This window comes from Carettochelys insculpta, chromosome 19, assembly GCF_033958435.1.
Source record: "Carettochelys insculpta isolate YL-2023 chromosome 19, ASM3395843v1, whole genome shotgun sequence".
NCBI classification, from domain to species: Eukaryota; Metazoa; Chordata; order Testudines; family Carettochelyidae; genus Carettochelys; species Carettochelys insculpta.
Genome location: NC_134155.1, coordinates 5,815,920 through 5,828,130, shown reverse-complemented (window position 1 = coordinate 5,828,130; position 12,211 = coordinate 5,815,920). Strand labels below are relative to the sequence as shown.

The 12,211-nt window shown below is 39.0% G+C and overlaps 1 protein-coding gene across 5 annotated transcripts in view; it reads right to left on the bottom strand.

Annotated features, from left to right (window-relative positions):
* GDPD1 (glycerophosphodiester phosphodiesterase domain containing 1) overlaps positions 1-12,211 on the bottom strand; it is a 45,499-nt gene that overhangs the window by 8,890 nt on the left and 24,398 nt on the right. For 2 of the 5 annotated variants that reach the window (XR_012648138.1, XR_012648136.1), the window contains exons 10-11: positions 9,196-9,361; positions 3,959-4,118 (exon numbers count right to left, since the gene is read on the bottom strand). Coding sequence is in view for 2 of the 5 variants with exons in the window: in XM_075013844.1 (XP_074869945.1) it covers positions 9,239-9,361 (123 nt within the window). In the remaining 3 variants the exon portion in view is untranslated. Of the gene's footprint in view, positions 1-3,591; positions 4,119-8,825; positions 9,362-12,211 lie in introns of those variants that run through there. The other 3 variants (XM_075013844.1, XR_012648137.1, XM_075013843.1) reach the window with 3 other exon arrangements.

Here is a 12,211-nt window from a genome sequence, read left to right as displayed (position 1 = left end):
CAGCTTCTTAGAAGAAATTATACTTTACCAAATTAAAGGGTCAGCCATCTTTTCCATGCGAAGTTAAACAAAAATACCCCTCCTCCCCCAACAGCTTTAAAAATGGCCTTTGTTTATTGGCCTACACAATCACTATTTTTAAAAAAAATTAACTCATTACATTAAGTAAAAATAAGCAGATACAACCTTGCAGTAGAATATTTATCTTTGTAAAGCCTACCTTTAAGCATGGAAATATATAACATTTTCCATTACTCAAGACCACACATCTGAAATGGCTTCAAAAAGCTTTTCATGTACTATAGGTTGTAATCCACAGTGGTGCTGACAGAGGGAAGTAGCATGGTAATGCACAAAAATAGCTACAGATCAAGCTGTATTGCATTACACAAAAGGAAGCATGCACTAATAGCCTGAACTACTTAGAATACTCTTTAGCCTTTGCAAGAAAAGTCTTATGCTACAAATATGGGACTTGTTATCCTTTTCTGAAAAGGTAAATTCAACCTCAAAATTTCCATCTGGAAAGATCATATATCTAGAGTGCAGATGGAATATATCAGTCTTTCCTAACCCTGCAATTTCACACATAGATTTTCCAGCAAGAAATAAAATTGAAATGAAGTGCTGCCCCAAAGCATGTAGACAAATATCCATCTACCTAAGAGCTACTAAATGCTTTGATCCTTCAAATTGTCATCCCTACTGCCTTAGCACCTTAACATTTCATATGAAGTGAAAGATTTAAAATTTAGAATCCTCATCTTGGCATTATTCAAAGGATTTTACTCAAAGACAAGTGGAATTGTGGTGTTCTAGGCCTATGAACTACCAACCTGTTGCCCAAGTGAGGGAAAGTGTACAGTCATGAGCATGCTCCAAGGAAGACATTCTTTGGTCAAATTTCAAGCTACACGTTAAATTATAAAGTATCTCTTTTTTGAAATTGTGCCTGAAAATGGGTTAGCTGTCATCTTCAATTTATTGGTTGATTGGAACACACTTTAGGAGCAGATCTTTGAAAGTATCTGTAAGTCATTTATAATAATTTAAAAGTTCTTAATTACTAGAGTGAACAGAAGAATTCCTCACCTGCAGGGGAAATCTATTGCAACTGATCATATAATCCCAAAGTGGTTACAAAACCGCATATCAGCAGAGGATACATTAAAAACACTTTACAGAAGCTACACTGTAAGATCATACTTTCAAGTGACCAGCAAGTTCTCATTTAAGTGCACATCAAATAGAAAATATTAAATGTATTAAGTTAAGATTAAACCAATTTTTAAAAGGCAGTCATGTAACTTTTCCAATACAGTGAAACAAGTACTTGTTATGGCCATTAGTGAGACAAATTCACGTGTCATGGCAGGTTAACAAATAAACCCCATAATTTCTCTAACAGCATATTTACTAAGAGCTAGAAAGTGGCTACTATATAAACAATGGGTCTTTCCCTGAAGTGCTGGGCACCAGCTGAACTTACATGGGAGTTGAATATGCCACCCACTGTGTATCTCAGATTTGGATCACAGATGTGGCCATTTACTAAGCCCACTTTATATGGACAACCACCATGATTAACTTTAAAACACTTAACCTGTAGTTAACAATAGATGCTATTTAAGTTTTGTGGATAAATATTCCCTTGCCAGACACATTCCATTGGGTTAAATGCTACTGTTTTGCTTAATAAAAACTCTCATTCATAATCAAAATATTATTTTCTAGGGGCAGTAACTGTCTCATATGATCACTCTTTTTTTCTCTTGCTCAGGGCCATTCTAAACAGTTTAACCTACCATAAACACGGTCCAATGCTACAATGCAATCCATGCATGAATCTGACTAGTTGGAGTTACCATGTGGAAGTCCTCTGTGTGAAAGGAAATAGTCTAGTTTGGCATTTCCATTTTGTACTGCCTCTTGTGGCCTACATCACTTTTGTGTGTCTGATGTTGTAGACAGAATACTGAAATAGGCAGACCACAGCTCTGAGACAATATGGATATTCTTATGTTCTTCTGTAGTGTGTCCTGCACCCATTTGGTTTGCACAGGGGAGGTCAGAGAAGCCATACTTGGCAAATGGGAGACGGGTAGACTTAGGATAACTTCAGAATATATGGAGCCATTGATGCATTCCTCATGTAACCCCAACTTGCATTTGAATTGTTACTCATTCAAAAGCAAAACCAGCACTTAGAGCAGTCACAGAGATTGCTGAGGAGTCCACTTTAAGCAGTGCTTTACCAAAACTGCTGTTCCCAGATTCTGACCACTGATGAATAGTTTTCACACTACTTCCCTTCTCTAATGCTTATTGCTCTTCCTCCACTACCTTCAACTCATCCACTCCCCAGTTACATGGTCTTGTGAAGGACCTCTCCCAGCTTTACGGAAAATGGGTTGTGTGTATAAATATGTATAACTTAGAAATGCTTTGATCCAAAGGTGGTTTGTGACCTATCATTATTAAAGTTATAACCTACTGGAGCTGTAAATCCTATTTTTGTACATGTAATGTTTGTAGGTGAAGTTTTAGTGTCTACATATTTGCATTCCCTTTTTTTGTTTTGGTGATGACTTCAATAGGAGAGGTAGCTACCCTATTGTAAGAGTATGACTTGTGAGAGAATAGCAATAATCAGCCACTTAATGGGTATCAATCCACCTCTGAGAAAGCTGTCTGTGAATATGCAATCCAGCAAACAGGGAATGATTGCCTAAAAAGCACTTGGACAGGGGACCCGCTTATGCGACAGTTTTCATCTTGGAGTATACTGTTACACAAAGAGAAGACTGGAATTCTCTCCACAGGGGAAAGGTATAAAGGGACCCTAGAAGGTCTCAAATTTTGTTTTCCAACCTGCACCATCCTTGTCTTAAGCCTGCCTTGGAAATTGCTTGACACACCCTAAGGAAAACAGAGAACTCCATTTGTGGACCAGATCAGTGTAAGATCATTTCTGACCTGACGATATCACCTGAGACAAAAAGCAACCGTTTCAAGTAAGATCTCATAAGTAATTAGATTTTTAGGGGGAACAGATTTAGCTATGCATTTTTCTTTTATTTGATTTGGTAATTCATTTTGGTCTGCTTGTCTCTATTACCACTTAAATCCTACTGTTTTTCTTAATAAAAACTCTTGTTTATGATTAAATCCCATGTAAATTACCAGCTGGGGAAATTACCACTGTGCATATCTCCCTTTCATTGATCAAGGGGGCTTACTGAATGAGCCCACCCTGTGCAAATCTTCTGATCCTTTCTAAAGGTGTATTCCTTGGCTGCTGTGTCCTAGAAGTGCCACCCGAAGTTGTGGTTAAAGTGTCTGCATTGCTGTGAAGAAGGGAGATTACTCCAGCTTTGTGCCTTAGCTGAGAAAGATGAGAGAATCTGACTGAGCAGGATAGGATGTCAGTGGCTTGATCATTACACTAAGGAACATCCCCCTGAGTCTTCTGTGACCACACCCCATCAGTTCCCTGGGTGGTACTTCTGCTTGCAAATCATGTGCCAGTTCGATGTAGTTACAAAATTTGAATGAGTTGATGATGAAGTCAAACTCCTATCTAAAGTCTTCCTCCATTCGACCAGCAGCCTTCGCTATAGCAGAGCAGGATCATTCTAAATCCCTACTCTTCAAGCCTGGAGTCAGGGAGTATGCACATTTTAGCCCTAACTGTGCAAGTTGCTCAATAGCCTTGGATGGATGGTACTACCAAATACTACAATTGAAGATAACCAGAGAATTCACACAAACAATTCCTCTAACATGGACAAATAATGGAGATTCTTGAAGGCACGCAAACTGTGCCACATTTGCACTCTTAAATTTTAGAATATCCGCTACTGGTGGTTAGACACTAGGTATTTTCACACCTGGCATGTAACCCAATCCCATCTATGTTAAAATATGATCACAGATATTAAACTTAAGAGTTAATTACATCATGTGTAGATTGCATCTCTTGCTTTTCTTCCACCAGTGTGTATGTCTGAAGAATGTGAAATAACTGAGATTCAGTCTGGCATTTTAGGATTATCTGCGGCCTCTTCTGCTGAAGAAGCTTCTTTAAACGTCCATAAAGCAACTGTACAAACTGAATTCTGAAGAAGAGTTTTGAAGTCACTGTCAAGCTTAGTCAGTCCCAAGAGAACACGCACAGTCAGTGAGACGAACACATAGAGCAGTGATTAGTGAGCAAAACATTATTACTCAGCCACGTTTAATATCTGCCACCAGACTTTCCTCAGTTTAGAGTGACCTACTACACTGTATCTTCATCTCTCTCTGAATCCAAGTGAGCAGCCACCACTTTAGCAAATACATTCAGATCCAGGTCCTTTAATGAGGAGCACACAGTGCCTTGCTGGACCTATTACAAAACCTACCACTGCTATATGAGAGAACTGATGCAGTGTCCCCATGGATTTCTACAAAGTTCACAAAAAGAGTCATCTCCCCATTTGAGCAACTCTCCTACAAACAAGGAATAGGACTAGACCACAAATGTTCATGACATTTAAAGAATATAGTTTCATGAGCCCAGAAGTCAGTCTTTATTTAAGGCAAGGAAATTAGAATGAATGATTATTCAGATTAGATCGTTTTGAACAGATATGTTTTAATGTGTCATATTTCTTAAGCCTTCATCTGTCTTTAAAAAGAACAAAGACATAATTTCATAGTTCTGTATCAGCATCAGGAGAGGTCTGTGAAAATTTTTCCAAATTAAAAGTGCATGGAGTATTTTGCTGCACACTTCATACATTAAGATACCTCTGTAATAAAGAGAACGCACTAAACAAAAAATGTTTAGAACGAGAAGTACCTGGTTATATCTTCCAAACAGAGGGACTAATACACAGCACATTCTCCTGAAAAATAATGCAATGCCTGACTGCATGCTCTTCTTTACAATTATCTGTTATTTAAACCTCTACACTGATTTCCAGAGTATTTAAGACAATGGTTGAAATGGAACAAATGTCTACATTACTATATTTTTACGTAGACTAGTAAATGCTTTGTTATAGCCATAAACAGGATATCATAGCCTTACGAGTACTTTGCAACAGCAGTTTAAAATTTCATTGAGCCAGTGTCATCTGGTATCCTCTGTGCATTAAGGGTAATGAAAGTTTGGCTCTTAGCAGAAGTAACTGGAAGTGAATGAATTAAACATTTTCCAGATCTGACCCCTACTAATCCTCAACTCCAACAAGTTTCAGATATCAGTAACAGATTTATGGATTATCACAGGGTATGTACAAACACTGCAGTCACAGGTGGCATTTAAAATGTGGGAAATGTAGTGGTCACAGTTAAGCTGAGCCCATGAAAAGGAGGTAAGCATTTCCAACACCTTTGTCTTAACAGTGCTGAAAATGATGACCTGAAATGATGGAACTACCTTTTGTTAACAAATGAAATTTCTTATAATCAAGTGTAATCAGAGGTACTGCACTTCTGAAATCAATATTAAATAACAAAGCAAAACTGTTCATCCATGTCAGAATATGGGAAATCTGAATCTCATAAGTAGCTGAGAAGTCTAAAAGCCATGAATGCTACATCTACAAAGCTTAGAGCTTTTCCTCATTTAAAACAACTTTTGTCTTTCAAGTATCAGTGATAAATGGTATTATTCTCCCACTACTGAGTTTTTTTTCTTCAGTACAACATCCATATTGGAAACACAGAAGCAATGCATCCAGCAAAGTCAAAAAATAAATTGTTCAGGAGCTTGTATCACGATTCAAACACTGGGTTGACCTAGCAACATCATAACCATCTTGACTTTCCTGTGAACACAGGCTTGCCCAGAATTCAACTCTAGTAGGCAGTAGGTGCATAGGCTCAGAAGTAGGCAGGTGAGAGTTCCTCTTTTCCCATGTGAAAGGAGAAAGTACTCTGCAGCTCTCCATTTCTACTAGAAAGCAACAAAGCCAACAACTATACTGGTCACATGCAATCAGATGGCCAAAACTTAACTGGTCTAGACCAAGATCTAGAAGCTTAGTATATAACAAGTTACTGAAAATGCAGACTATTACTTATTTCGCTTTCTTTCACTGAAATGCCACAAGATTGATAGTATTCAGTCAAAATTAGATTCCCATCTATTTAAACCCAGCTACATATTTGCCAAAATCCTGAGTATGGGTTCACTCAAAACTTTCTCAGAAAGGGTCTCTTTCATATGATCTACTCAGAGAAAAAACATTCCTTAGAATTTAGTAGCTGTTACATGGGGTGATTCTACTGCACCTGTGAACGTTCATACATACAGACAAGTTTAAAATTCCAAGACTTCACTGTAGAAAGCAGGCCTGCATGTGCACTAGAACAGTTAACAGGCTCCAGAATTTCTGCTTCAGGGCGCAAAACGTGGTGGGGTGGGGAGGAATGCTAAGGAGTGAATCCATCGAAGTTTAAAGAGGGAGGGAGAAAGTTCACCTTTTAAAGTTGTTGTTCAATTAAAATATTTGTATGTTATTCCTACATATGACTAAATCTTATTGAAGGAGGTTGCATTCTCACAGCTGAAGTCCCTCAAAAGAGATCAGGAGCAGATATTAACAGTTTAGTTCCAGTCATGGCTAATGATTTAGTAACTGAGCCTTTTACAGATCATTCCATACATACAGACTATCTCAGCCAAAAATACATGCAAAACAACAGTACTAAAGCAGTAATGCCAAAACACAGGAAATCATCAGTTCCAATCTTTGACATGCACATGCAAGTCCTACTGGTGAGAATGGGAAAAGAGGGTTTGCATTTCTATGGAAGCCTCTTTCCCTTGAGGTTCTGGATATCCTGGCTTTTCCTAGTAACATTACTTCATCAGTGCCCATGTCTAAATTTTGTGTGTAGTTACTGAAAATGCATTTGCTACTTTGGTTAGGAAAAAGATCCCCTTGCAGATGAGAAAGTTAATACAAACCACAGCCACTCTGAATATTAAGGTATGTATTGTCAAGTGGCTTTTTTTTTTTTTTTTTTTTTTGAAGTGACATTTAAAAAATAAGTAGTGATTCAGTAGTTCATTACACACATTAAATGTAAACTTGTCTTCATGAATTTTTAATGGCTATTTTCTTCATTGTTCCCACGTCCACAAGCAAATCTTAAGTCTTGTTTTTGGTCCCTCACATTAAACATGATTTCCAGTCCATCAACCCAATGGAGGAGATGGTGCATTAACATCTCTGTCAAGCAGTTAATTCCTCTGGTAAATCTTTATGCAGATATACTCAAAGAAATTGGTGCAGCAAGTGAAAGAACCTCTTTCTTTATTAACAACATTCCTCACCAAGAGGCCCTGGGCCCAACAACAGAATGCCAGAGATCTGTTCAAAAAAAAAAAAAAAAAAAACAAACAAAAAAAAAACAAACCTCCAAGTCCTTTTGAAATTGCAAGTGAAAAAAAAAATCTAAACTTTTTTTTTCTGTAAAGATTTTAAAAACAAAACTTATTCCTGTTGTCCTCAATTAATGGTAAATGCAACCCTCCTTTTCTGGAAAATTGGCAAATGGACATTATCAGGACAGCTATACAGATTAGCCCTACTCTACATCCAGTCAGAACTATAGTGCTGCAGTGGTGGAAAGGATTATTATATACAATTTATACTACAAGTCTGGAAACAACTATCTTTTTCAATTTTATAGTAGTAAAACTGGTTTCTATATCAGATTTAGACAAAAAAATTGCAGCCCTTGTCCGCAGTAATTTTTTAAGAAATGAGTAATATAATAGTACAGCAATTACAGAATGCAGGGCTACATACATAGTTTAGATTCTAAAACTAAATAAAATGATTTATTGACTGAACTTGGTATTGCTACATCAAAAGGGGATCCAATTACAGCCAAAGACTAATTCAAAAAACAAACACACACTCTCATTAATAAAACTAATTATGGATGAATCTACACTTACCAGGAGATCGACCTGGTGAGAGTCGATCTTCTGGGATTGGATTTCATGTACCTAGTAGAGATGCAATAAATTGAACTATCAAGGGTTGACAGTCAACCCGTGTTCCTCATTCTCATGAGGAGTAACGGAGGTTGACAGGAGAGTTTCTCCATCAACCTCCCTCAGTGAGGATGGCCAGATAAGTTGATCGTAGATACGCTGATTCCAGCTACACAATTGCCCTGGCTGGAACTGCATATCTAGGATTGACTTCAAGGTCCAGAGTAGACCTGCCCTAAGAACACTTATGTTTGCCTAAGGATTTAGTTTTGGCTGAAATACAGTACTTCACTGACTACTCTTTGCAGGATGACCTGTCGAGATATCCACAGATACAAATTCTTGTTTCTTCTGCATACTAGTTGCTATTCCTCAATACAGATTACCTGGAAATCAACAGCCAACTCCATCATGAGGGATGTAAATACAATGATGCAATGCCAATTCTACTGAACAGTATGGCCGTGTCTACACTAGCCCAAAACTTTGAAATAGCCATGCAAATGGCTGTTTCAAAGTTTACTAATGAAGTGCTGAAATACATATTCAGCACCTCATTAGCACGCCAGCAGCCGCAGCACTTCGAAATTGCCGCAGCTTGCTGCCACACGCTTCGTCCAGACGGGGCTCCTTTTCGAAAGGACCCCAGCAACTTCGAAGTCCCCTTATTCCTAACAGCAGATAGGAATAAGGGAATTTCAAAGTTGCCAGGGTCCTTTCGAAAAGGAGCCCTGTCTGGACAAGTCGCAGCAATTTTGAAGTGCCGCAGCTGCCGGCATGCTAATGAGGTGCTGAATATGTATTTCAGCACTTCATTAGTAAACTTTGAAATAGCCATTTTGGGTTAGTGTAGATATAGCCGATGTGATTGGAACTGTTTTCAAATGCTGCTACTTGATTTCTGGATATGGAGCTTGGGAAAGATAAAATACTGCATATTTAAAAGTGCCCTTATCAACAGCCTTCTTTTTATACATTACCATTAGTATATCATACTCTTGCTACAAAACTATTTACAAATGTAAACTATGCAATTAAAAATTTAAATAAATAAAACTGTATACAATCTCTACATCATGTAATGATTTAAGAATGAGGTAATATAACCCAGCTTTTTACATCTTTCACAATTGAACAAGTGATTTATGCATATAATGTTGAAAAATTTTGATGAAGGAATGAAATCCTTGGCTCACTCTGTCCACTTTGTGGGGGTCTTGCTTGATTTTTTTGTCCCCATTATGCTGAATAGCTGCGTAAGAACTCCTTAAGCTTTGTTGGATAGTCTGTCATTACTCCAGTTGCTCCCAAATCAAATGCTCTCCTATATTCTTGTTCTTCATTTAGTACCCAAATATACACCTAAAGACAAACGGACAGATCATTTAAGAAGTCACCAAAATTAAAGAAAATGCACTCAAAATTTCAAATCTAAATAGTTTCATATTAGTAAAAGGGTAAGCCAGGTATATCCAATATAGTCACATCATCGTGACATCATCATTCTTCTATCAGGTATTTAAAACAGCTACTTGACTGCAAATTTGGGAAAAGCAACTTTCTAATGACAAATGATAAAAACTGCAGCTTCTAATGGTCTACAGAAGAATGTGCCTCTCTGTTCAGATGTTCCTAATTAACAAAACTAGTCTTAGCTAATGCAAAGCTAATATGGAACAAGTCATTTAGCTGGTTTTGTAGAGGTTTAAAATGAATCTAATAAGAAATATTTTAATTAAAAAAAGGTTTCAGTTAAAAGGACTATTCACATGCATCTAAATATTGCCTTCCAGTACAGAAGAGGAGAAGCCTCGTACCCCCGAGGCTGAGAAGTCTCCTGCCACCACTGCAAGAAGGAAACGCAGAGTAGTGGTGGTTGGAGACTCTTTTGAGGGGGACGGAGGCACCCATCTGTCGCCCTGACATTTCGGCTCGGGAGGTATGCTGCCTGCCTGGGGCCCGTATCCGAGATGTTACAGAGGCATTGTCGAGGATTGTCCAACCCTCAGACTACTATCCCATGCTTCTCATCCATGTGGGCACTAATGATACTGTGAGGTGTAATGCTGAGCAGGTCAAGAGTGACTACAGGGCTCTGGGGGCACGGGTGAAGGGGTTTGGGGCGCAGGTGGTATTCTCTTCAATCCTTCCTGTTGTGGGTAGGGGCCCGGGCAGAGACAGGTGCATCCTAGAGGTGAATGCCTGGCTGCGTGGATGGTGTCGCCAGGAAGGCTTCGGTTTCTTCGACCACGGGATGCTATTTCAGGAAGGACTGCTAGGCAGAGATGGCGTTCAACTTTCGAGGAGGGGAAAGACTATATTCGGACACAGACTTGCTAACCTGGTGAGGAGGGCTTTAAACTAGGTTTGCTGGGGACAGGGGAGCAAAGCCCGCAGGTAAGTGGAGAACATGGAAACCTGGGAGATGGGTCAGAAGTAGGAGGGAGCATGGGCAACAATGTCAGAGTAAAAAGAGGGCCAGGAAAAAACTGGGGGGCAAGTTCAAATCAATATCTGAGATGCCTATATACTAATGCAAGAAGTATGGGTAATAAGCAGGAAGAACTGGAAGTGCTAATAAATAAATACAACTATGATATCATTGGCATCACAGAAACTTGGTGGGATAATACACATGATTGGAATGTTGGTATTGAAGGCTACAGCCTGGTTAGCAAAGATAGACAGGGAAAAAAGCGGGGAGGTGTTGCCTTATATATAAAAAATGTACACACTTGGACTGAGGTGGAGATGGACATAGGAGATGGACGTGTTGAGAGTCTGTGGGTTAGTTTAAGAGGGGTAAAAAACAAGGGTGATGTCCTGTTAGGAGTCTACTACAGGCCACCTAACCAGGTGGAAGAGGTGGATGATGCTTTTCTTAAGCAACTAACAAAATCATCCAGAGCCCAGGATTTGGTGGTGATGGGGGACTTTAACTATCCAGATATATGCTGGGACACTAATACAGCGGGGCACAGACTATCCAATAAGTTCTTAGACTGCATTGGAGACAATTTTTTATTCCAAAAAGTTGAAAAAGCCACCAGGGGAGAAACTGTTCTGGATTTGATTTTGACAAATAAGGAGGACTTGGTCGAGAATTTGAAGGTGGGAGGCTGCTTGGGTGAAAGTGATCATGAAATCATAGAATTCACAATTCTAAGGACTGGTAGGAGAGAAAATAGCAAAATAGAGATGATGGATTTCAGGAAGGCAGATTTTGGTAAACTCAGAGAGCTGGTAGGTAAGATCCCATGGGAGGAAAAACTGAGGGGAAAAACAACTGAGGAGAGTTGGCAGTTTTTCAAAGAGACATTATTAAGGGCCCAAAAACAAGCTATTCCCCTATGTAGGAAAGATAGTAAATATGGGCAAAGACCGCCTTGGCTTAACAAGGAGATCCTGCATGATCTCAAACTAAAAAAGGAATCCTATAAAAAATGGAAACTGGGACAAATTACAAAGAATGAACACAGGCAAATAACACAGGAATGCAGGAGTAAAATTAGAAGGGCTAAGGCACAAAATGAGCTCCAACTAGCTACAGGCATAAAGGGTAACAAGAAGGCCTTTTACAAATATATTAGAAACAAGAGGAAGACCAAGGACAGGGTAGGGCCATTGCTCAGTGAGGAGGGAGAAACAGTAATGGGGAACTTGGAAACGGCAGAGATGCTTAATGACTTCTTTGTTTCGGTCTTCACAGAGAAATCTGAAGGAATGCCTGACATAGTGAATGCTGGTGGAAAAGGGGTAGAGTTAGTTTTTGAAATAAAAAAAGAACAAGTTAAAAACCATTTGGAAAAATTAGATGTCTGCAAGTCACCAGGGCCTGATGAAATGCATCCTAGAATCCTCAAGGAGCTGATAGAAGAGGTAGCTGAGCCGTTAGCTCTCATTTTTGGAAAGTCATGTGAAACAGGAGAGATTCCAGAAGACTGGAAGAGGGCAAATATAGTGCCCATCTACAAAAAGGGGAATAAGAACAACCCAGGAAATTACAGGCCAGTAAGCTTAACTTCTGTGCCAGGAAAGATAATGGAGCAGGTAGTTAAGGAAGTCATCTGCAAGCACTTGGAAGGTAGTAAAGTGATAGGGAACAGCCAGCATGGTTTTGTAAAAAACAAATCATGTCAAACCAACCTGACAGCTTTTTTTGACACGATAACGAGACTCGTAGATAAGGGAGAAGCAGTGGATCTGGTATAC